At 40.9% G+C, this 26,557-nt stretch overlaps 1 protein-coding gene across 1 annotated transcript; it reads left to right on the top strand.

The window, feature by feature from the left end:
• The first annotated feature begins 20,581 nt into the window (after window positions 1–20,581).
• scrt2 (scratch family zinc finger 2) lies at window positions 20,582–25,086 on the top strand. The gene is made up of 2 exons (XM_053317736.1): window positions 20,582–20,741; window positions 24,287–25,086. Exons 1-2 carry the CDS (start codon window positions 20,582–20,584, stop codon window positions 25,084–25,086), a joined length of 960 nt encoding a protein of 319 aa, XP_053173711.1.
• The last annotated feature ends 1,471 nt before the right edge of the window (window positions 25,087–26,557 follow it).

Below are 26,557 nucleotides of genomic sequence, written 5' to 3'. Positions count from 1 at the left end.
TCTGAAGGTAAGCTGCCGCTGATGTTTTCTCTGTGTAAAAACACCTATAATTACCTGCGTAATGGAAGAAAGCACCCTTCATCATCTGATCATTCCTCAACAAGATAAATATGGTGGTCAAGGCATTTAGAGACAAATGCTATCCTCTTGGTCGCAAGGGTTTGGAGTGGTGTATTTATCATGGTTTGAAGTGGTGTCTGAGTCTAACCAAAGTACTGATTATTCAGAGTGAAGAGGAGCTGCCAGCCCATTACCTCCCAGAAAATAACAATGTGAACACCCGCCTCCCTGGCCTTTCCCAATGTAGTCTGTCAGAGCTTGTCAGCTGCGGCACCATTCATTCAATCTCAACAAGCACCGTGCTCCAGGATTCATTCCCCGTACTGCACTATCTCTCCCTCCTTTTAGTTCACTCTCCCTACGCTGCCTCACATTACCTCCCAATGTCTTGCAGGTTGTCTCCCTCCCCCTTCAGCCCCACCCCGCCCGCTCACTTCCTCCCATTCTGCGAGCCTCCGCTGCTCCACCCCTCCACCCTACTTGGTCCTGATGAGCCATTGTGAGATTCAAGCAGATGGATGGGGAACAAAGGGGTGAGAGGGGGGCCCCCTCTGCCTGTCCCCCTTGTATCACTGCCAGCCAGGCTCCGGGTAATCTTCTCAAGCTTTCACAGCGGAGCAATGAATAACCTCAGCCTTCTCTCTGAGACCCAGGCTCCGCCACAGCCGCCCCCCTCTTATCTCACCCTCTGCAGGCTCGCCAGGGCCGGCTGCTCCCCGGATAGCATCTCTCACCCTCGCTTTCTACTCACTGTCTCTGCCCTCCACACCCAATCAGGTTTTTCTTTTTTCTTTTTTTTGTTTCTAGGGGCGTGTTACAAGGCCCGGAGATTAATTGGGGCTGTGGCTGGATGACATCTGGTCCCAGCTTCATAAAAGTCTGGGTCCTTGAGGTCTGCCGGGTTTATAATGAAGTGTATATAAGTTAATTTTCTCATCAACAGAGCATTAATCAGAGCTTCTTTAACGGCCATTTCAACACATAGCCGGAGCTAGTTCAGAAATCAGTTTGGTAAATTTGATTACCAAAATCTTTCTAAAGAAGTAGAAAAAGAACTGCTGACGTAAACTAAACCTTTTTATAAAAATATTTTCACCCATCAGACTTATTTTACTTCTATAGGGATAAGAGTGGTGAGAGTCTATATTTTCATTATTGCTAACAAATACCACAAAAGATCAACACCAACAATAAATTGATTCTACTAACAAGTGTTGCCTGTGTATCCAAAGCCTGATATTATATCTTCTGGGCCATAGAGCACTGTGGTTCAAAAACTAATAGAAAAATTAGACTCACCTTTGCACTGAGTGACAATTTACTTCACTACAATGAACACAGGTGCTGTAGTTTAGTTTAAATCACTGTGACATTCACCATCCTGTGCTGATAGTTCCTAACAAATACACTCTGTACTCCTTTTTAAGGAACATTGGCTTAAAACTACAGAATCAAGCTGCTTTGGGAAACATATTTAGCCTTTTTTTTTAGATTGAAAAAACATATATTTGTGACCTGATTTACATCTTCAGTGGCAACAAATGAGCTGAGTATCACTGAAATCATACAGTACTGAGAGCAACCCCCTCTCATACAAATTACATTAATAAACAACTAAATTGTTTTCCCAGCTGTAATCGCTGCCTGTATTTCGCTCGATTGAGTGAGGCGCTACATCAGTGTGAAGTCACAGGGAGGAGGTTGGGGTGGATGGCGAGCAACCAAGACGCTGTCCAGGGTGTGGTTAGGTTTAGGTTACAAAAGCAAAGATGTTAATAAACACATTGAGTCTCCTGCTTCAAGTCATCTTTCCCAAATCCTTTAACTAAGTGCTGCTGGTGACTAAGCATAACCACAAACTGCATTTTGCTGAAGAATAAAAAAAGATTGTCTCTGAACACTGCACTCATGCATTCAGTATCCACATTGGTGCCAAATATATTCATTAACAATATTTTCTCATTATGTGAGAGGAAATGTAATTCAGCTAGCATTACGTCTCAAGCAAAACAAATCTGCTGCTGCAATTTAGTCGTGTATTAACATCATTTCTAGGGGAGAGGATTACAGAGAAACAAACTAACATTTGTGGAAAAATATAGAAATAATACATGCCTGAGCCTTTAACAATGCACGGATAACCTCCAGCAGCCATAAGCAATTAGGCTTTAATTGATTGATTGACTTGGATATAATCCCCGGTGTAACTAAATCACAGCACTTTGAGTAGAAAACGTCTGAGTCTATTTGTTTCATTAAGCCTGAGTAGAGAAGCTCTACAGACACTAATAAGAGCTTTACGCTGCGCTTCTCCACCAAAAACAATCCACCTGTTCTACTTCACAGGAACCGCTCAACCACTCCACAGCTTCCTTGCACAGCCCTGTTAAAATATTGAGCATGTGCTTAAGTGCTATTTGGCCAAGTGTCATTTAGGCTGAAGAGCTCTCCATCCACAAAAGATGTCTTGAAGTGACTGGATCAGAGCTGGTAGTGAACCACAGAGGAATACACAGGTGTTGAATTATTTACTCTCTATCAAATATTTATACTTTTGTCCCACAAACTACTAACTACAACTATGAAGTAAGGCTGCAGTTGCACACAGAGAGAGGGAAAGCAGACGCCATGTTAGTGAACTATACACATTTTTTTGTTTTACATGTTATTACTGATACAACGTAAAGCTGCAGTTTGAGATCATGATACCAGAAATAACTGAAACTTGTACTATAAACAGAGCAGGTCTTCAGTTTGTTTAACAGTGCATGAAGTGAACGCAATGAATGCTTCACTGACATTTATTAATAATACAACATTTATGTAACATGACTTCAATTCAGACTTCACAATACAAACCACCTAAGCACCACGACTCTAGTAGTCTTTAAATATGTTGCACCGTCCAGTTAAGTGTTAGACGTTTCTTTATTTCATGCATCATTTCTAACTGTCTGACGCCTGTTTGAGCCTCAGCTCTCACACTGCAACATTCACGTGTTTCCTTTGATCAAATGTCATATTTGTGCTGATGTATTTCACCGCAAAAAATACAACATCGACACTTTTAAAGCACAACTCTCAGCCGACTGTGCATCGAGGTGATGTGCTGAAAGCAAATTGTACAAGACCTTGTCGTTGAGCTCTCCATTTTGCTCCATAAACTGTGATAACACTCTCTGATTAAATTATAGCTGTATTGACTTTTGGGAAACCACTTGCTTAAATCTACAAGATTAGCCTATGATTAATGATGGACACTTAATCCTTTGTTCAAATTGGACTGTTCAAAGAACCGCAGCGGGGAGGACAAGACGATAACTTTCTCCCCATCCGACACCTGCCACCTGCTGTCTTATTACAGGTCTGCTGAGAAACAGGCTGTAAAATGAAATAATCATATCATGCTTGTTTTTATCCTCTGTCCTTTCAGAAGTGCCACATAGCGCAGCTGTATCACTTTCATACAGATAAAATAATGACAGCAACCTCAGCAACCCCTACGTGACATGAAAGGCCAAGTGAGCTCTTACAGCATGTGTGCACGGCTTCAGTCTTGAACTATAAGACGAATATCAATCAGGAATCTTACAGATGGGAGAAGAAAAACAGTCACTTTAAAATTCTGGACCCACTCGTGACATATTATAATCTATGACGGAGAAAATATTTGAGGAAATCAGTGACATATGTAATTCCACGGGTATTTTTCAAGATCTGCTGTATTACACCAGCAGCCAGACTGTGCACTGCTCCATCAGATCAGCTGACCAAGCAATAATAAACACATTCCATCAAAGTTGTGGTGAAAAAATGCTTTTATCGTTAGGTAATAAGCTTCTGTAGATGATACACCTTTGGTTCTTTGCTCTAAGCTCCTCCAGGCACCTCATCTTATTCTCTAAGGAGCATTTAAGGGATTCGAAGTTCCTCAATGATGGCGGAGAGAGATTGGTTTCTGGGTCACGGCCGGAGGAAGGGAGGAAGCAGAAATTAGCTCAATGAAAAGCCCCCAAGATCATGCAAAGATTGACCTGATCGTGACCTCACCTGTGACCTGTCTCCAGTTCACAAACTTTAATAGCGCCCTCTATTGATCAGTTTCTATGCACATTAATCTGATAGAACGGACATGTGTTGCCCAAGCAAGCTTGTCTTTCTTGAAAAATTATGATAATAGGCTTAAAAATATTATATCCCTGATTTGTGCTATATCCCTGAGTTGGACCCCTATTGAAAATAGTCTTTTTTTCCACAAAATTACCTCAGTTTGAGACAGAATTGCTGCTGATGTGAGCACAGATGATCTCAGCAAATCCTGTAAAAATGATGTAACCAAGAGAAAATTCACTTGTATTAGATTAACTGAGCTTCACAAGACTCTCGCTGTATGTAGCTCCTCCACCTCATGTACTGACCCTGTACAGCATTTTTTTAAACAGGCATGTTACAGTGTTTCAAGTCAAGTCTTGAAGATTATAAAGAAATCTCCTTCAAAACAGCTGTTATAAAACCTTTACTAAAGAAACCCAACCTTGATCGTAATGCACTGACCAAATACAAGCCAATATCCAACGTTCAATTCATTAGCTACTATACTAATACGACAGTTTTATGCATTTATGCACTACTCTTTCTTTTAAAATGTTATATTTTACTTGATTTGATTCTATTGTCTTTCTTTATTATTAGTAGTAGTATTATTATTACTGGTGTAATTCTTCTTCATTGGGTTACTTTATTTTTTTCCAATTTTCTATTATTATTATGACATTGGTTTTATTTTCCATGCTATGCTACATTAATGTTTTTTTTCATGTGAGGTGCTTGGTGCATGTCATTTCTTTGTTGTAAAGCACTTTGAGCTGCATGTCCTGTATGAAAGGTGCTATACAAATAAATGTTATTATTAATACTATTATTTTATGTTCATATAATGAAGCTCACTTGTCCCAGTTAAAGCCAGAGACTAAAAGATACAGTAGTAGCATACAGTAAAGTGATACACCAAATAAATAAATGAATAAATAAATAAATAATAAATCAATGAATGTAGGTTATCTGGCATGCATAATCTTTTAAAGAGCGTTCTTCAACAGGAACAGCACTCTCAGCACTTCAAATATCCCAGCCTGCCTCGTAAAAACTCTACTGTATAGCCATGCAGTAATAGACTAGTCTGAAGCCTGTGTGTTATATGATTAGCATGTTATAGGGGCCCCATTCACACAGATTAGAGGCGGATAACAACATTATGGGGTCCTCATGAAGCACGACTTCACAGTACTTTTGGGGCTCTGTTATTGACATCAGTGACAAAGCTCTTTGACGATGTGACAAGACGTATAAAGTTAATAACAGCGACTTTACACACAGGCTCTGGCTTTGGGGCCCCTTGAGCCCCCGGGCCCCTGAGTCTGGGGCCACACAAGTGTATTAATGCGTGTTTTGTTGTATGTATGTATTTAATACTTATACATGTATTTTTTTTATATATATATTAACTAATTTTTCTCATGTATGTGTATATGATATATTTGTCTTCTTATTCCCTGTAAAACACTTTGTAACCTCCAGTTTTGATACATGTTATATAAATGTATTATTATTATTGTTCAGTTTCTTTTACACTATACTGAACTATGAGCAGAAAATAACATTACCACATAATGGTAGCCGTGTTACAATAACAAGTAACACATTTGCTAGAAATGTTTTTCCTTCATAAATATGTCACGAAATGGTTTATTTTATTTTTATTATTTAATTTCTTTATACAAATGTGCTATTTTTGTTAAGCCTGTATTACCTGTCAGAGGAGCGTATATTCACATGTCACATAAAGAGAGCTACCATCAGAGGTTTACGGATCTGTGAAAGACAATGAAGAACACAGAACTGTAGCCTTATTTAGACACAAAAAGCTTCGCCAGGATATCAGACATCATCGCGTGACACTTTAGTCACAGACTGAGCACTTGTTTATACATAATTCCTTTGTAGTTTCAGGAGCTCATTCTGTGGTTGATCATATTCTCTTCTATCTGTGTTCAGAAGCTGACCTGTTGTGCAGAGATGTGCATATTTACTCTATTCATAGGCTCCACACTGAACACATGCTACAGGCACATATTCATTACTAAGTAGCCTGTGGCGACTGTCATGTGCAGACAATGGCGGAAGACAAAAACAGTGCATCTACCACGCAGGGAATCTTCCACACTTGTAGCCCCACGATGCTCTCCCCAGTAGCGTGTTTCTTTTTTAATCATATTCACATAATCTGGTGAGAGTCGTCTTTGGAATCACAGATAAGCCTCCTTATGCTGCTCAGATATTACTACAAATGAGCATGTCTGAGAAATGTAACACCTTGCACAGACTCTTGCATTTTAATTTCTACGGCATCTGTGACCAGTCCGTCATGTCCCTAACCCCCTCGGGGGACCCCCAACCTATTTGCAGCAGACCCCAAAACCCAGGAGGGGAGGTGGGGGGTTGCGGCAGGGACACATTTGATTGATGATGGTGTGAATTAAACAGAAAGAGATGGAGAGAATCCTTTTATCAGGCCAGAAACACGAGTGGATTAAAATGTAGTTGTACAACCCCTCTGTATAATGCAGCAGCCTGGACGCATATCACGAAGCGCCAGGAGCCAAGATGAGAGCCGCTCGTTATTGTTGCCCCCCTCCCACATCACCCCAAACTTTGTTGTGGCAGGGGAACAGGGATGGGACATGTGAAGCAGCAGATCCAGATCATCATAACATTATTTTCTCACGAGAAAGCAGTTTCCTTTGCAGTATTATCAGTCACATTCGTATATAGATTTTGGCAGTAAGCATAATGAAACCTTTATATTCTGTATAAGACTCAGCACTCTGCCAAGTTTGAATTATTTTAGTAGGCAATAGTGGAGAGTATATTCTAATAAAAGCATGAACATTTTATGGCATAAAAATCTGTGTTTGTTGTTTGTTGCAGCTGCATTATGAGCTTCATGTCATGCAATCCTGCAGGTAAAAGCCCTTGATTGTCCTTTAGCACTGAGTAAAGCACTTCATGACCACGTCGGAGGTTTTAATGGACCTGCAGCATGTCTCCGTCTGGCAGCAGCCGCTGTGCCCGACTCCTGGGTTGCTCTGCTGATGTTTTGTGCCACTGCATAATTTATTGCCCTCTTTGCAGGCCTCTTCTTGCACATCCCTTTCTCGTGGTGCAGGTGAGAGTTCAGCTGTTTGGTTTAACACATCACTGAGAAGGGCCTCAGACCTAGCTCCACAGCAGCAGACCCCACATGTGACAAATGCAATTAGAGGGAAATATGCAATTACCGCAATCCCTACTCTCTCATGCGGCCAGACAAGGACAATTTGTCAATGAGGCCCCAGTGGTATCTCCTGAGCCCGGATAGGGACCTGCAGGTAACATTGTCCCTGCCTCCTTCTCGAGAGCTGGCCTGTGGCGTTGGATGGCCTGAGGCCCCTGGGAGCCTTGGCAGAGGAAGATGTATGGCCAGAGAGAGGATACAGGGTTCAATAATAAAAAATAAACCCCTTGTCTATGACCGGTCCCGTTACGTGGCCCCTTTCCTCCTGTTAACCTCAGAGATGCTGCATTTAATAACTGCCGGCTGCACAGTGAAAAAATGACAGTGATAAAAGATACTTTTCATTTCATTTCTATTTTTGAATTTTTTGTTTCATTTGAAATTTTATGTCAATGTCATAAATCAAAAACAATATACAGTAAAATGTGTGGTGCTGACTTGCTATCGTAATAAAGAGCAACAGATAATCAGATTCAACTTGACTGCAACAATTAGTCTCTTAATCAATTAATCCATCAACAGGAAATTAAATAACCAACTATTTTGGTAATTAATTAGTTGTTTTGAGTCATTTTTAAAGAAAAAATGTCATTTTCTGACATTTTATAGATCAATAATCAATTAACCATGACAATAATTAACCATGAAACCATCGTTAGTTGCAGTAGTCCAACAGCAGTCCTTAAAATCTTTAGCGTGTCTTTCAGGGACAAGTTAGTCCACAAATGATTTCCACCTTACTGAGTAAACTGATGGTTAAGAAGACCCACAGTTGCACAATGCCCTAATATAATTCAAATGATTTTATTGATCTAAAGCAGACAAATTATTAATTTAATTCCACAAACTCTCTTTGTTGTATCGCCTTACTGATCCTTGTCACCGTTCGACATATCAGACGCACTTAGATGCGTTTTTGAAGTACAGAACACAGTCAACATACAGTATAAAATGCCACTGGATCTAAATATAGGTATCCGCTGAGGAACACACGAGCAATGACAGTCACTTGATATAGAGTGCATCGAGAAATCTGTTAGAGGTGGTGATCATTTCAAATTGAATGCCTTAATGTAATGTAGTGAGATTTTATGTATTAACGTTTCTCATAGCTGAAACTAGCACTGTATATGTATATGTATTTTAAGAAATTAAGTGAAAGGTATTTGTGGTCTGGTAGACTGTGTATATCAATGATCAGATGTTATTAATACATCTGTGTCCTTGTGTATTTCTGGTTTGGTGATGTAGTGAAAACTGACAGAGGTATTTAGTGAACTACTGTCGCTGGTCAGTAACCTGCTACCATAGCATCCAGAAACATCCTAGTTATAATAGCTCTCCAAGCCTCTTTGTATTTTCACTGTACAGTTAATATTATTCCTCTCCAGCATTTTGTTCTCCAGACAGTACATCCTTTAATTCAAAAGAAAGTAATCTAAGAATGGACACTAAGTACTCTGAGCTAACTAGTTTACTAACTGTCAGTTATCAAGTTGTTAGCTTGGTGGCTAATGGGACAATAAGTTTTCACAGTTCATGCAAGAGATGTTATTGTGTCTTCAACTCCTCACTCAAATTGCTTTTCTTTTGCGGCAGCCGGTCCTTACAATAAAAACAACAGTACATTCAGACAGAAAAAAGGACGTACAGTATTACTTAGTTATGTTTATGCCATCTAGTAGCTGTAGTATTTAGATTCAGGGAAATGTCACAGTTCAGATGACGTCAATATAAGTCGGGACAGTTGTTCAAAAAACCTAACTTTGATTGCTGTGGTTTTTACTGTTGCCATGACGAAGGGTTGTGTACTTTTAAAGAAGTAACTTTAAGCCAAAATGTGATCTTTCCCTAACCAAGTGGGGTGTTGTGTCACAGCGTTGTCACACTATAAGAGAATATTTTTTATGATAACCAATGAGAGGTGGCTTTTAAGAAAATGCTCCTATTCAGGTACAATAAATTCAGGCACAATCAGCCTATGTGGTCGTTTCATTATGAGAATGTGTTGTTTGTTAAGTAGTTTTTAATCAAACAGAAGAGTAAAAGTTTATGGTGCAACATGCTAATGTTCATCAAAATTTTGTGTGGATTGACGTGACTCCCCAGTGAGAGAAACCAAGAGGCCAATCCCATTAGAAAGAATTGATTTTAAAATCATTGTTGAGTAACTGATGGATAATTTTGCCATTTGAAATGCTGACACCACCATGTCAAAAAGGGTCAAAAAAGGTCAAAAAATGCTATTGGTTTATTTGGCCATAATCAAGCCTGAAAAAATAAATTATGTTTCTCTGCCTTCCAGCCATCAGGGGCCAGAAGCATAAACCATGCATACGCCATTTCCTGCACGTAAACTGGTATTTACAAACAGTAAAGAGAAGGTGAACAATCTTCAGACTGGGCGTACATGTTTTTCTAAGTGATATGAGGCGATGTGATTAGCTGGAGATGAAATATGCCAATATATTATATATTCCAATCAAAGGCACATTTATAAAGTAACATTGATTATTTACTTTTGTGTGATTGATTTTTGTAATTTTTTAAAATCTACATAGGACATTGTATTTTGCTCCTAATATTCTTATTTTATTCTTAGTTGTGACACAAACAGTAAAGTTGGTTTAGATATGAGCAGTACAAACTAATTTCTGAGATATCATTGTCGACGATGGTTTACAGGTCCACGTGATGACTTAATGATACCGACATTATAAAGAACCGAACAGCTGTGCATAATGGTCACGTGTAATGACAGCTGTTCTGCTTTTGGAGAACCTTGCTGGTGCAACACAATCAGTGAAACAGCACTTTGTATTTCCTGTTTGTTTCATTGACAGGTGTACAGACCAGTGGAGCAGGCGGCAAACTGATATATAAATAGCTGGATCAGGGCGTTTTCATCATTTTATGGCTAACTGTAGGAGTGGAAATGAGACTCATACATGTCCCTCCAGTTCCTCAACAACTGACATTTATAAAACAGATCCATACATGCACACCGCTTTAAAATCTGAAGAAAAGAAAGCGTATGCATATTTCTGTCTTTCTGTGTGAACACACTCTGAGTCATGAATCCACTGAGTTTTTATGCATCAGGCGCCTGATCTTTTTCGTCATCAGATCTCACAGCATGGCGACCTGATTAATCACTTTGCTTTTGCATCTCTTTCATGATGTAACTTGTTGTCACCTCATAGAGATAAAAATGCGGAGAGCGGTTTCACGTCTGAGGCCACTTGTCTGAAGCGCTCAAAGGTTGGCTGACGTGAAGTGCACGACCTGCCGTATGCCTTTGTCCCCTCTTTGAATGGACATGATAGATAGAACTGGAGCAACGGAGGCGAAGACCATGACAATTTGAGCACTGACCTGGTTTTCACTGTAGTCATCATAAAACACAGAGCTGGCGTCCTGGGGACATGTAATAACATCAGGCCTTTGGTGTAATTCACTATCTCAGTGTGTGGCAATATAGCAAAACCCATTACATTTGCCTTGTAATTTGCTGTCGCCCCAGCGAGGGATTCAGGTGACTGCGACCCACGTTAATGGAGTTCCAGTGATAAGGACAGGTCTGTTTATTAGCCACATGCGGTCAAGCGTGGCAGGAACAGCTGAGCGCAGGCAGGTGTCGGGCCCTGCGAGGGCTCAGGCACCGCTGGCAGGCCTCGGTGCTCATTTCACGCACGTTATCGTCACACTAGCTAGGTTGAAAAAGGAGGTCGCTGGGTGCACAACAATATAACTGCTGAGTGATGAGGTTTCCTCAGAGTCACACTGGTGTGTACCACCCCTGGCAATTTGGTTTGTTTGTGGAAATCAATGAGTCATCTGCAGTTTTGCTTTTAGTCAAGCGGGAGGAGGAGCTCTATAAACAGAACATGAGGATTTACTTTTTGTTTTGTTTTAGGGAAGCCACTTAAATTCAGAAGAGCCACTGGAATATCCACCTTGCACCGATGAATTTACACTCTTTCACAAAGTCAAAATTGTAGTAAATGATAAGTGAACATTTTTATTAGGACACAAAAATAAAAAGATCACACAAGCCAATACCGCAAAGAAAGGTTATCGCTTCCAGCATGCGTGCTTGCAGACATTTACAGAGCCTTGAGGAGAAAATGAACTTCAAATTAAAATGTCTATTTGATGCATTATCCTAATAGGGACGGATGGGAAAAGAACTCTGTGGTGCTCTCATCCTTCAGCCTGAGGGGACAGACTTGGGGAGTTGTCATTACCAACTTAGCCCATCAAGATGAGCCTGTTGGGAGGTGGATTCACAGAGATTGTCTGCTGTTTTGACAGGTGTCTGTGCTGGTTAATTTATCAGGAAATTACAGAATAAATGGAGCTATCTTTACATGGGAAACATGATTGATCTTGTTAAAACTTATACAATTACACAATTTCTTCCCAGAGTAAGATACCCAGTATTGGCTAGAAGAGCAATGGAAAGAAGGTCAGAAGAACAAAATAAGCTAACATGACTGAACTTTTGAAGCATGCAAACAATAAATGCGTGTTAAGTTTTTCATAAATTGCCATATTTTTAGCTGTGTTGTGCCGTGGCAGTCAGTCCACTTTTGGTTCAGATTCAAGTATCTCAACAAGTATTGCATGGACTGTTACGAAATTGGGTGCAGACATTCATGGTACACAGAGGATGAATCCTAATGATTTTGGTAATTCCCCAAATTTTCCAATAGCACCACAGTGAGGATCACATTTATGGTTTTTGACTGAAATATCTTTACAACCACTGGATAGATTGTCAGAAAATGTTATATAGATTCATGTCCCCTCAGGATAATTTGTAATGACTTTGGTGATCTCTTAATTGAAAGTCTAAAGATAGAAGAGGTTAGTATGCAGTATAGACTGTAAAGCCCCCTATTGGACTATATAAATGAACAGTTAACATAATCTTTAATTTAGCTCCATTATCAGGTCCGATGTGTCCTGTACTTTGGATTATGACCAAACACCTGCAAAACAAATAATATTCCCATCATCTTGAGTTTTTGTTTTGTGCTAATGTATTGTTAGCCTGCTAATATGTTAAACTAAGATGAGTTAGCATTTAGCTCACAGCAACATTGTGCCTTTAAGTACAGCCTAACACAGCTGCTAGCATGGCTTTACACTTCTTTCATCTTATTTTCTATGTTATCCTTATAAGCTGCATCTTATAACATGTTGCGTAACACTGTATCTGCATCATCTTACCGTAAATGAAAACGTAATGCATTGAGGAGCAGCACAACTGAGAAAACTACTTCAGTATTTATGACAAATTATTGATATTGACTCAGATTGTGTCTGCACTTTTCAGTCTGCGCATCACAGCCGTTATCGATGGGCCAGACAGCAGACGGGCAGGCAGCCTTTATGTAGCCTATATAAAGTGTGACCCAGGAGCCAGGGCTTTCTGTAAGTGTGCCAACGTGGACATGCTTCCAGCAATAGTCATGCTTCTGCCAGCTGCATCATCTGTGCCTGCACAAAAGCATGCCCTTTGAAAAGCGCTCAACACACACAAAAGCAGTGATGCGTGCAGCACATGCATCAGTGTGCAAACGTGCATGCTCACATTACTCTTTATTCAACTTTAGATACCCAATACATCTGCCTGCTGCAATAATAAAACTGATACATCTCACAATTCGGGAAATTAAATGTAGTTTCTCTTGAGTAGGATTCATTACACGTTTTTTCCTGATAGATCGTCTCTTTCTTTAGACACAAATCTTGTGCAAACATTAAGAGGGAAGTGAAATACTGAGGCTGGTTTAAAAAGATTTGAGGTGAAATCTGAATATGCAGCAGCAGCAGATTGAAGTAGAAGCAACAGAGCTCATCTGTCCTCTAGCAAAAGACTCACTGTGAGTCATACCAAGTGCACACATCACTGTAGAGACACTCAATTATGATTCAAATCTCCATAACGGGGCAATAAAGCCATTTGTCATGTGACCATCTGCAGTGCTTCTCCACTGATTCTGCCTGAATATAGTTAGCCCTTGCACACTGTGAAAGTGCAAAGAGTGGAACGTGTGCATTTATTAGTGTCAGGCTCAAACTGTAATCACCGCAGGATCAGTGCTGTGCCAATAGATTAATTTCATTTTCTGTGAATTTTGTAGCCTCGTGAAAATCTCAGGGAGCTCAGGAAACAAAGCTGTGCCCCGCAGCCGTCTTTGTTTTACTCTTTCTCTTCAGATTTAAAACAATGTGTGAAGGGAGAGAGCAACACCAGTTTAGTCCCAGCACCGTAATTATCGCCTGCTTTCGTCTCCCAGGGATGTTCATGGACAAGGGCCTCATAACAGGTGACAGAATGCCTGCCAGCCGCCCCCAGTTCCCCGCCCCCACCCCAGAATGGTGACTATTATAAACCAAAAACGTATGCTCTCAATATATATGCAAATGATGCTTGGTCCCAAGGTGAAGTTCGCGGAGCAGCAATGCCGCTTGCCTCTGTTTTGCTCATTTGCAAAAATGTTGAGAGTAACAAAGACCACAGGAAATTGAAAAATTGTTACTAAGTATTAGAAAAAGCAATCATTTTCCACAGGCAGCCTAATCCTGTGGAAATTGATCTCACCTCTCTCACTGACATGCACTAGTAGGAAAAACACATAAAGAGGAAAATGCATGTCTCAGTGTTGCCTGATGGAAAATTTGTTTGGTTGCAGATTTCTTTATTTTTATTCATAAAAAAAACAAAAAAACGCAGCGTCCTGTGGAGTCAGAAACTGTTTGATTAATTTGTTTGTTCCCTTGGTTGCAAACAGGTGAAGTGAATCCTCAAAAAAAAAAAAAAAAAAGAAAAAAAGTAACTGGGGTATAATTATTTTCCAGATTTGCTGCTACTGCCACTGCTGCTTGCACTCAACATGCTACCTGAGTATAATCTCTCTGCTGGGCTGTTCCATCCATGCTGCATGCATGCAAATCTGTCCATTTGTTGTCTAATTTTAAACAGGCTGATACCATCTCTCTAATGCATTTGCTCTTCCTTTGCGTGGAAGTACAAATTGGAAACGACAGTCTATTACCCCACTGCTCTGACCTTCGTGATGGAACATAATGTGAAAAGACCTACAATGCCTTTATTTGAGAGAGAGAGAGAGAGAGAGAGAGAGAGAGAGAGAGAGAGAGAGAGAGAGAGAGAGAGAGAGAGAGAGAGAGAGAGAGAGAGAAGAGAGAAAGAGAGAGAGAGAGAAAGGGAGGGAGGGCGAGGACGCAGTGGTGATTAATTAACCCAATTAATTTAGACTAAGATTATCTGAACAATTATTTCTCGATAAATCAGAGCAAGGTGTGATGATGACTATTGTAGTTAAGGTTTAATTACAGCATTAGAAAATGAAAGTGCTCTACTAGGAACACATTGCGACGTCTTTTGTGAAACGTCTTGCATTGTGGGTGAAATAATTACTTCCTTTTAAATGAGAAAATAACATTTGGGAGACAATAAAACCACGGAGAAGAAAATCCACTTCTACAGAAAAGCCTATTCCAACTTAGGTTTAAAAGTTCAACCCACATTTTGATCAGGCGTTTCGATTCTTTTTTTGCCGGTGCACAAAAGAAATTATCTTGCCCTTGGTGGCTGACACATTTGTTCTTAGTAGCTGACATGAGAGCTCCTCACTGAGCATGATAGTGGGTAGCTGGTAGAGATTTCATATGGTTTATTGCTCCTACTTTCACCGGGGTTATTTATTGGACTGCCATCTTGGCCCCCTGCTCCCCACAGCCGCCCAATGCCTCTGTGCCCCTCAGTATGATAGAGGAATTTATGCCACATGAACAGCATACTGAGCTCGAGTTTAAGTGTTATTAAGAAGCATCACTCATGCATAGGATACTATTTACAGTAATACATTCACACATGCTGCGACGTGAAGGCTCTTGAAGGAAAAAATGATGATAGATTGTGCGCAGGGTGTGAGGCTGAGAGAGAGCACGGGGGAGAGACGGAGGCGAAAAAACTAGGTTTCAAGTATTCCACAGGCTAAATGAAGAACAAACATGCGCCATACAAGACAGTGAAGGAGAAAAGATTATCATCTGGAGATGAAAGGCAGAGAGGGAGAGGGGGAGAGAGAGATTCATTCACTACCACACAGCTGTCTTATTTGCAAGGTGTTGAGAAACCACTTTTTCTTTTTTTTTCTCCAAGAGGATGAAAAGATTCTTCTGAAGCCAAAAGGGTCCGCTATCATTTTTGGGCAGCTTGAGCAGTAGAGATGTTATTAGCATAAATTATCTCCCCCACCAAAGAGATAGGAACATGCTAGCTCCTTTCTGCTTTTCACACTTAATTGCCCTATTTACTGAACAGTTGCCCATGGACAACAAATGCACACACGCTCCGAGATGCATACAGGACAACAGGCAGACACAAGCCAAATAGGGCATGAGTGATACACTGAACTATCTGCCAAACAGCATTAGATACAGTATGGCTGGTGAGGCAGTTAAGGTCCATTCAGACATCATGTTGGACGGGGAATCCACAGTAAAAACCACCTTCTTGTCTGAGCTATGTGTAAAAAGAGCCAAATGCATGCATGATAGCTGCCACAAAAGGCCTTAAAATGAAAAAATAAATACGATTTTTCTACTGAAATAAATACTTGTTGCATCTGAAAATGAATTCCATTTCCAAACGCTGTAATCGCCGTCAGCTCTTTGAAACAGCACAACAGTCTCCTACTGTAGCAGCTCAAAAAAAAAAAAGAAAAAAAAAAAGCCTCATTGAAGTGACCCAGTAAGCAAGAGTGAGGTGAATTATAGATGGCTGTGCCTAATGGACTCTTAGCTTCTCTTCACCTACCCCAACAAGCTCAGAGTGACTTTATGTAAGCAGTGCCTGGTAAAAAGATACTTAAGTTTCAGGTTTAATGCATCATAATCTCGCTGAAAATCACATATTCTGTTCTGTCTCTCTTTGTCAGAATTAGCTAGAAGTGAAATGATTAAACAAGGCATCTGTAAATAGATCATAAATAATTGTTCCTGTGGATGGGGGTAATTGTCAGCAGTGTCTCTTGTGGAACGGTGTGAAGGAACAAATCAACTAGATTGACTTCATTCATTCTGCAGACTCGGTCCTCTCCATAACCCTGGAGGGCCATACAGGATGTTAATGAGGCTGATTGTATCACGGTCCCCCCCCCCCCCCCCCCCCCCCCACCCATCTGACCAGAGCCGAGCCCCTGCTCCAGCACCGCAGAGTAGAGACCATTCCTCCAGCCTGAGGGGGTCAGTCGCTATGGTAACGTCCTGAGGCAGAGACCACATGTCGGAGGGAGTCTGGGGCCATAAGTGGACCCGAGTGGCGGCCTGCAGGAGGAGGAGGAGGAAGAGGAGGAGGATGTGAAAACAATTGGCAATGTGTGGCCTGCTGTTGGATACGTAACCTGAGAGATGTTTCAATCACAGCGTGTTTCCTTTTGTTTGTCACAGTTCAACTCTAACCTGTAGCTAACTTGTTGCACATAGTCTTTAATTTAGCAGTAAAACCGAGTGAAGGAGTGGAAATCATATAATAACTCTGATGTTTAGTAGAAAACAGGCCAACAGATCATTTAACCGGATGTTACTGTAAACATGCTGCTTCATGTCTTTTCCAGTTACAGGTGGTTTCTATCAGCGACAGCTAAAATCAATAAGAGTGTTTTTCTAATATAAATATTTATTAGCATATGCAAAATGTATATTAAATTATCCACTTGATGTCCAATACAACGATCTATGTTCTGCTTTAAATCATAAAACTTTTCATACAGGTGAAACAAAAACGGTAATAACCTTTTTGTCAATAAGTTCATAGATAGAGAAGTAATGAGCAACTATGTTAATTGATTGTTTCATTTCATGTCATTTTTCAAGCATAAATAGTGACAAAAGAGAGGAAAGAAAGAGAGGATATGCTGTTTTTCTTCTCATATATGATTACAGGTGGAATATCTTTCAGTCTGGGATTTTTGGTTGAGCATAAAACATTTGAAACATTTCACTGTCAGATTAATTGAAAAAATAAGCAGCTGATTAATCAGTTAAGAAAATAATCTTCAATTGCATTTTAGTCAGCACCTGATGTTAGTGCAGCATGTTTATACTTTGGAGAAGTAAACTGGCTTTGCTCCACAGCAGAATAACAAGTGCTGGAGCTCAGATGGAGACAAACTGCAGATTTGAGAGGCTGCTGAAAAAAACTCAATATAAGTCCATGAAGGTTCTTTGTCCATTTCACTTCCCTGCTGGATGGAATAAAGTCTTAAAAAATGATTTAGCAGCTACAAAGATGTCTGTTACTTATGCTGAAGTCATATTTGCAACAACCCAAACACAAGAAGCTTCAGTTGATGGTGATATTTCTGATAAACAGGTGCAATTAGTTAATTAGACAGCTGTAACTGATTACTTTATGGAGCATATTTCTCCACAAGATGACTCATAAGGAGAAGTGTTTATTAAAAAAACAGATATTTCACCACAAAAACAAAAACAGTCACCACAGCTCATCATGTTAGATGATGATTCTTCCTCCTGACCTTTCTCGTCCTTGCCTCCTCACTACAAGCTTGGCTCGGTGACAGCGATGTGAACCTGTCCTGTAATGTACAATCACATACATGTGATAAATCCTGACCGCGCTGATTTAACGCCGTCCCCTCTTGAATCCTGCCTCGTCCGAGCTGCAGGGTCACTGTTGGTGGCAGGAAAGATTTACAACGACCCGAGGGAGACAGAGAGAGAGAGAGAAAGAGGGTGCCTCTAAACGACTGGAGAAATCTGTGGCAGCTTGAACCACATTCAGGCACAATTTCAGCGTGAAAAATGCAAAATAGATGTGAGTTAAATAGTTTAAAGATGAGCATCTAATCTCAAGTTTGAAGGTTTGTGAATTTATCCAGAAGACTCTACAAGTGGTCTTAAACAATGTCAACCTTTCTCATTGGAAACATTTTCTTTCAAGGCTAAATGTGACTTCTGATAATGTAACAGACATACCCAAGATGTTATTGATCCAAACATCTAACAGGAATACATGTTTGTGGTATGTTGAGATGTTGTCCAACTAACACAGTTAATACAGTAAGTGCTGAAGCAATAAGTCGACGTGTGAATTACTAATCAGTTATCAAAATACAATTATTAAGAGATCTCGGGTTCAAGCTTCTCAAATTTGAGAATTCATGTTTTTTGTCGGTTTTATATGACTGCTTATTTAATATTTTGGGTTTTGAGCCATTTCACCTTCAGTTTCTGGGAAATTGTAATCAGTTTGCTTTCTCTATTTTCTGATATTTTACAGACTAAACAAGTAATGAATCACTTGTAAGCATTACTGAATATTATAAAAAGGAATATTTGAAAAGAAAAATCGACAAATTTAAATTTCCTATTCAGATGCTTTGGAGGAAGGTTGCAACTAATTATTTTCATTATTGATTAATCTGTTGATGGTTATTTTCTAGATTCAATCAATTATTGATCCGGTTTATAAAAGAAAATTATGAAACATGTCAATCACTGTTTCCAAAAACCAAAGATGCAACCTTAAGTGTTTTGTTTTGTCCTGACAGTCCTGAACCAAAAGATATTCAGGCTACCATCATTAACTAAAAAAAAAGAATACATATAAAACACCTAATATTAAAAAAGAAAATAACAATAAGACGGTACATTGGTGGTGACAAAATATGTTCCATTTGAACAAAAGAGTCCTTTTCATGCTGAGTCAAAAAAAAAGGAGACTTCTCAGCGCGGATGAAATACCTAACATCAGCACTTCTGCCGTGCAGGAGATTTTTTTTCCTCCCGTTGAGGAAACATTTGACTCGAGTGTCTGTCAAACAGGTGCAGAATTCCTGTTACACTTACAAAGCATCCAGTAGTTTTTAGAAAATACTGTGAGATTTATTCTGCATGAATGTTTCACTTTCATTTCTTCTCACATAGGGGCAACAAACACTAAGCTCTAATGACAAATAGCATGTATAATGTGGTATATAATTCATAGAATGAGCTAATGAATCCATACAAACAGAAACCAACCCACAGATATCTGGCCAATTTAGCGAGCACGGATCTAATTCTAGATTTCACCCTAATCAAAAAAGATGTAATTAATTAATCAGATAATTCACTGCCACGCATGGCAGGACACACATCTGTGCAGCGGTAATGGGGAGGGAGAGGAGCACGCTGAGCTGTGCAGCACCAGTACCTCCCCGTAGCACGCTCATCAACAGTGCTGGAATCCAGTGCAGCTTTAATAAAAAGGTCCAGCTCTCCCAGACGCTCAGATAACCTCTCCTGTACTGTACATGTGCTCTCAGCATGCGAGTACAGCGCAGTGTGTCGAAGGGACGGAGAGATCTGAGGCTGTTTGAGGTAACAGAGATGACATGAGGGAGGCAGCGCCTGTACAAGGCAAACATAAACTGTGCCACTTCATCTGAAAACAATGGGGGACAGGACACTGAGTGTGCTCTCATCCACATCTCCATTGTCTGCCCTCCTCTTTTACTCCTCCTCCGAGCATGGAGCATAAGCGGGGTGAAAGAGGGAGGGGAGGAGAAGGGGGAGCAGCAGTGGGGGCAGTGGGGGCAGTGGGGGTCTGGCTGTGTTCTTTCTCCTCTGTCTGTGTGCGAATGCACAGACGGTTCAGTAGTAATTTGATGTGTGTCCCCGGGGACATTTGATGGATTAAAGCTAAGCAGCTCCATTTCGCAGCACCACCTGATCTTCCACTGCCTGTGCCCCATATAAAGGCTGGCGTGATTGCTGATCTCAGCTAGTCTGACAGTCTCTCTCTCTCCCTCCTCTCTGTCTGTCTCCATCTCTTCTCTTCCTCACTGGTCCTTTAAGCCTGCTGCATCACAGGAGCTATCCAGTGCTGAACAGGATCGCTTTTATTTTTTATTTTTTTATTTTTCTGGGGGAAGCTGGGGGAGCCAGAGAGTATCACACAGCATTGCCGTCAGCCTCGTTCTCCACTGGTTTCCATTTTCTTTCTTATCTTATGTTTTTGGCCGTTTGTCTTCACATTGACCGCAAGGATTACCGTCAAGCCGGCTCTGCTCGTGTGCTTCCTCAGAGGGTCTTTGATTTTCTCTCATGCGTTTTTCTCAGCTCTGTGTTTTCATCCATTGAAACATGCCCCGCTCATTTTTGGTGAAGAAGATCAAGCTTGATGATTTCTCTTCGTCCAATGTGGCCACCTCCAATCATCATCACCACCTGGACGACTCGTTCACTTTTGCACGCTCCATCACAGACTCGGTGACCAGCCTTGGGGTTCGTCTCAGTGAGAATGGTGAGTTAACATGCCTCCAGTCTGCCCCGCTCCAGCCGTAGTCAAAGATGTGCGAGCACTCCTGCCTGTAGACCACTCCGGTGCTGATTTCTGCACGCCTGACATTTTCCACACTTAGCACAGATGGCATCGTCTTTTGTTTTTGTGTAGGGTGAGATATTTGTTCTGCTACAGCTAATAACATGCTTGTAGTGTGTAAATTAATATGAGATGTTAAATGCAGCCAGCTGATTTTTTTGCATCAGTATCCCAAATAATCCCCTCCAGAGGCACCCCACCCCCTCACTGTGCTCCCAGACTTTTGTTTTTTGACTCTAGTGAAGGACAGACACAATTCAGGTCACAGCCGCGGATTAGCTTATGTAAATAGGGAACAAAACGTGTGTCTAATCAGGAGAAGCTCCAGTTACGTATTTGTATGACTGCGCCAACCCTGTGGAGGCTGAGCACACATAGGCTGACTATATCTGGTCATCATGTGGACTAAAAAATTCATGAATATGAGAGATGAGTATCGGATGATACATTTGTCCTTAGCTGTTATTGTCCTTGAGTTCCCATCGCGGTCCGATCCTCCCTTGCCCCCCTCTTCCCATCCAAATGGAGCATGCACAGTCTCCCCACCCCCATCGCTCCACTACATCTTTCTCTTCCTTCCGGGCATTTGAAAACTAGCAGGGGTTAGAGTTTCAGCCGTGCAGGCCTATCGCCGCCACAAGAGACATCAACACACTGTACAGTACAGCCGGGAGGGAGGTGGGGAGTTGGAAGCTGAAGGGGGGATAGCGAAGGGAAGGAGAAAAAGGAGACAAAAATGCTTGGGGCAGCAATGAGGCTAATCACGTGACAGAGGTTGTACAGTAAACATGAAGAAAGGCACATAGCTGCACAGTGGTCAACACACAGCTCCGGCCACGCTAAGCTCCAGTCAGCGCTGAGAGGCGACCTTCACTTTCACAGTCTGCTTTAAGCTCGCTGCTTCCATTTTGTGGCCACGTTTAGAGGGCCATATGTGTGTCTTTGTTGTGATTTGTTGGGATATTTTCAGAGTGAGAGGCTTAATGTTGTGACGATGCCCACCTGTTATTCAACCGTGTCAATAACGAGGTTCTATGAATTTTAGATGGATCAGGATTAGTGGAATTAAAAAATATTTTATTTGTAGTAAAAGAGAAACTGCACTGGTTTGTAAACTAGAAAAGGTTGTTAGATTAAAAATAACTTGCTGGCTTGGTAAAGACTAAAAAAATGATGACAGGAAAGAAAAGCATTCATCTTAAAAATAATACATAAGAAGAAGCTTGTAATGAATGTTATTTAGATTTCCTGCTGCACAATTTTATATGACTGTGAAATAATCTGTTCCTATTATTAATGTCCTTCTCTATTGTTCCTGAATCTATTGTTCAACACCATGAAAAATAAGCCTTATATTTTTTTTAAAAAGAAGAAAAGATAAGACAGTACTCTGGTGTTGACAAAAGATGTTTAATTCGAACAAAAGATTTGTCCTTTCACGCTGACTAAAAAAAAAAAAAAAGGCAAAACAGAAGAATTCTCAGTGAGGCTGAAATACCTAACATCAGCACTTCTGCCGTGCCAGGAGATTTTCTTTCCCCCCATTGTGGAGACATTTGACTTGAGTGTCTGTCGAACAACAAAGAGGGGTGGCTGAGAGGGTCCATTAATTACATGCTTGCTTTGCATTAGAGAAATGAGTCTATGAGCTGTAAAGGCTGATACAGCACGAGTCCTAAATGATGAGCTCCATGTCTGACCTTGGGTAATTGAAACATAGCAAACAAGTCTGCGTACACTGATACAGAGTGTTTTGTAAGGAGGGAGAAAAAAAATCTCCACTAAATAAAGAGCTTATAGTTGGATGTAGTGCAGAGGCCCTTCAACTGTATTCAAGAGAGTCCACACTGTAAAACAGGTGGATGTGGCTCCTATTATAACTCTTAAATGCAATTATAATAGTAAGAATTCAGTTTAAAAAAAGACTAAATATTATTTCTACTAAGAAAGTGTTTCTCTTGTTTTTTACCATCTGTGCAGTTTAAAATAGTGACCTCATGCAGGGTAGCATAATAATGTTTGCATAGGCCTGGTGTTTCCCTGTCCCCGGGTGTCATGGTCATGTCTTTGACAAAGTGGGTGTGCGAACAGGAGAAAAAAAAACCCTCATGGGAATGGAGATGCTGTATAGTAAGAGAGCACTTCAACAGATTTCTTAATGGCCTGTTTCTTGAAGGCACTTGAGCATGCTGGCTGCTGCAGACAGGTGACCCTCTTCACAAACAATGTGTGTGTGTGTGACACGTTATCGGTCCTCCAGCAAGCTGTGCTCAATAAACTATTATTATTGTGTGTTGCAGATACTTGATCTGTTCCTTGCACTATTTCTATCTTCTCCGCCGCTCGGCTGTTCTAACAGCTGCACTATTTTACAGATGATGGCCTATTGATCAGTTCAAAACTTTGAATTTCATTAAAAAGCAGTCAATACCTAATTTCTACTGCTTGCTGCACACAGTGCTTAGGAATGGCCTTTTTCCTGCAGTTATGCACTATTTCTCTCAAGAAAGACATTTTTACCACATATTATAGTTGCACTCAAATGTTCAACCTATAGAATAAAGGTGTATTTACCCCGGAGGTCAAATGCATTTAGAATTTATTCAGCTCCTGAGATTCACAGCACGGGAATATATTGGATTCTGTTTGGATGCATTTAGCTGCCAGCAAGCCTCTTAGCTCCTCTGGCACCCGGCTGCTTTGAAAGGAAAGGAAAGACATGAATGATGCCAACAAAAATATATCTCTCCAAAATCATGTTCTGTACAGTTGGGGACATTTAAATCACTTGTGGTGTTTTGTGCTTTGCTGCATCATACTTTAAACCTTCTTGAGAAAGACGTAGCATGAAGTCTTACAGGGTGTAAGCAGCTATGTGACACATTGATCTGATCGTAAACCTGCTAAAGTATGCTCTAAAATGTATTTGTTCACAGCAGGAAACAGAGAAGTTAATACATAAAGCTGAACATTCACACACAAACATTTGCTGGAATAATAATTCTGGAGAAATAATGTGTTTGTCAAAGGTTAGAGTTGAAACAATGCCAGTGCTCACACACAGCCTTCATTAAGGAAACATTGAGACAGGCTCCAGCCACAGAAGACTTCATACATAAATGAAGAAAAGGAGGCCTAATCAATGAGACTTCTTTATTTAAGAGGGGGCTTCAATATGCATCTGCAGGTAGAAATCTTTGATGAGCTATTATCCATCCTCACTGTAAAATTGTAACCTTCCTCAATGCAGCTGAGCACATCATGTTTCTCTGCATCACTGCACTATTGTGTATAACCTGTGAGATCTGGGGGAAAAAAATGCAATTAGCTCCTGTGCTGTGCTGCTCTTTCACCATTTCATGAAGGGCAATCATCCAGCATGATAATCATATAATCACCAGCATGTCACTGTGTCCTCATCCATCACAACCGCTGGCCAACTGTGTTTGCGTGTGTCTCTTACCCAGGCTACATCCAGGATTACATCACGCCATCTGTATACCAGGGGGAGAAGAAGATGGAGCACAAGCTGGCTTCGCCGGTGTCGGACCCCCTGTACACCCAGGTGAGCAGCGGAGGGGAGTACTGTGACCCCGACCTCAAGCACCCCGACAGCCCGCAGTCTGGCATGACAGCCAGCGGCTTCTACAGTGGTGAATCGGAGGCCCTGGCCGAGGGTTACACCATGGATGCCTTCTTCATCTCTGACGGGCGCTCAAGGCGGAAGGGAGACAGCGAGAGTCATGAAGGGGGCTCGAGAAGCAGCAGTGCCAACGCTGGGGCTCAGGAGAGGGGAGCCGGCACGCCGCGCCACACCTGCAACGAGTGCGGCAAGACGTACGCCACCTCCTCCAATCTCAGCAGACACAAGCAGACGCACCGCAGCCTGGACAGCAAGATGGCCCGCAAGTGTCCCACCTGTAATAAAGTGTACGTGTCCATGCCAGCGTTGGCCATGCACATCCTCACCCACGACCTCAAGCACAAGTGCGACGTGTGCAGCAAGGCCTTCAGTCGGCCGTGGCTCCTTCAAGGTCACATGCGCTCACACACGGGGGAAAAGCCCTTTGCCTGCGCCCACTGTGGCAAAGCCTTTGCTGACCGTTCAAACCTCCGCGCCCACATGCAAACACACTCTGCCTTCAAGCACTACAGATGCAAGCGCTGCAATAAGACCTTCGCTCTCAAGTCCTACCTGAACAAGCACTATGAGTCAGCTTGCTTCAAGGGCTCTGCAGACGAAGACGACTCTGGATCAGAAAACTAACCACGAGGAAGAAGCTAAATTTTGAACCCCTGTTGTAGGTTCACAACCAATAACCCTGTTCACTCTGCCCTCCATGCCTTTTTTCTTCCCTTTTTTTAGAAAGCAATATTTTCACTGAGATTACGTGAAGAAACTCTAATGATTATGGCAAAGACAATTTCAAAAGATGCTGGATTTCTTCCCTGCACAGTAGCTAATCGTCCACAGAAACATACAATCAAACAACCTTCCCCCAAATAGAAACTGTAGATGATAGTTGTACACAATTAAGTGACATGTGCTCGCATGGATGTGAGCACATGTGAACACACACATACACTCACATGTATTCACACACACACACACAAACACACACACACAAACACACACTCATGTACCCACGTGTGCACACACATACGTACACATACTTACACACACAATTATATATGAGGCCTGGCATGTGAATTTTTATCAATGACTATAATGATATTGATATCAATAGTAATAATATTTAGATTCCTGATATTTTATAGCAAATAGTAATGAGAAAATGAAAAAAAAACATAAAAAAGGACTAACAGTGTTCTTTTGTTTTTTAGAGACAAAATGACCTCTTGTATTTTTATGCTGCTTTTTATTTGCTAAGAATTGAATTCTTTTGCAACTGCCAACATGAACTTTTTATGAAAATGTGAACTATGACAGTATTTGCAAAAAAGGGAGATCATTTTAAAAGGTAAAAAGACAAACCCCTTTTTTTCCACACCAATGTTTCAATTCAACGGATGTTATTTTTCTATTTGATTTTTCTAAATTTATTTTTTTGTGCTTATTATCCCTCGTTGATCAAAAGCATCTTTGTAACTGTGGGTATTAGACAACAAACAACAACAAAAGAAAAGCTAATTTAAATAAGCTATACATAATCATAGGCCATAGGTCATTCAATTTAATTCTGCAAGAGCAGCGATTTTAAAACCAGCCTGTTGAACAGGTTATCACACACTCCGTCTGATCAAATTCATATTCTCACCCTGATGGACAGACTTGGACAAAAAGCAAAACAAAGAAAAAAAACAAACACTGAGAGCCAGACCAAATGATCTATCGTAATAAGTGCCATGTGCGGTTGACTTGTCTATAGCAATGAAAAACTCTCGTTGTTCTTCCTCCACCTTGGTGGCTTGCATAAACTCTGCTGCCTTTACGGTGCATCCAGTCCAGTCTTAACGAGCAATCTTCACCCAGTGTTTGAGGTGCTCCCCCTCCGCCAGTGTTACCTCAGGGTGAAGGTATGGACTCACACACCCTCAGTTACAAAGTGACAGTCAAATTATTCTGTTTGTCTGTTTTCTATGTCGCTCAAAGCTCCGCCCATGGTTTAGATGCATACCATCTATTTATCATGTAAATACCTTATTTATCTACCTATTTATCTATTTATTTATTTATTTATTTATTTATCAACCTTATTTTCGCGTATTTATTGAAA

Source organism: Scomber japonicus, chromosome 4 (assembly GCF_027409825.1).
Source record: "Scomber japonicus isolate fScoJap1 chromosome 4, fScoJap1.pri, whole genome shotgun sequence".
NCBI classification, from domain to species: Eukaryota; Metazoa; Chordata; class Actinopteri; order Scombriformes; family Scombridae; genus Scomber; species Scomber japonicus.
Note: the sequence above shows the minus strand (reverse complement) of the source record. Positions and strands in the feature narration are given on the sequence as shown.

Coding starts and splice junctions, on each gene's coding strand:
- scrt2 (XM_053317736.1), top strand. CDS start 20,582: ATGCCCCGCTCATTTTTGGTGAAGAAGATCAAGCTTGATGATTTCTCT. Junction 20,742..24,286: donor GGTTCGTCTCAGTGAGAATG/GTGAGTTAACAT, acceptor TCTCTTACCCAG/GCTACATCCAGGATTACATC.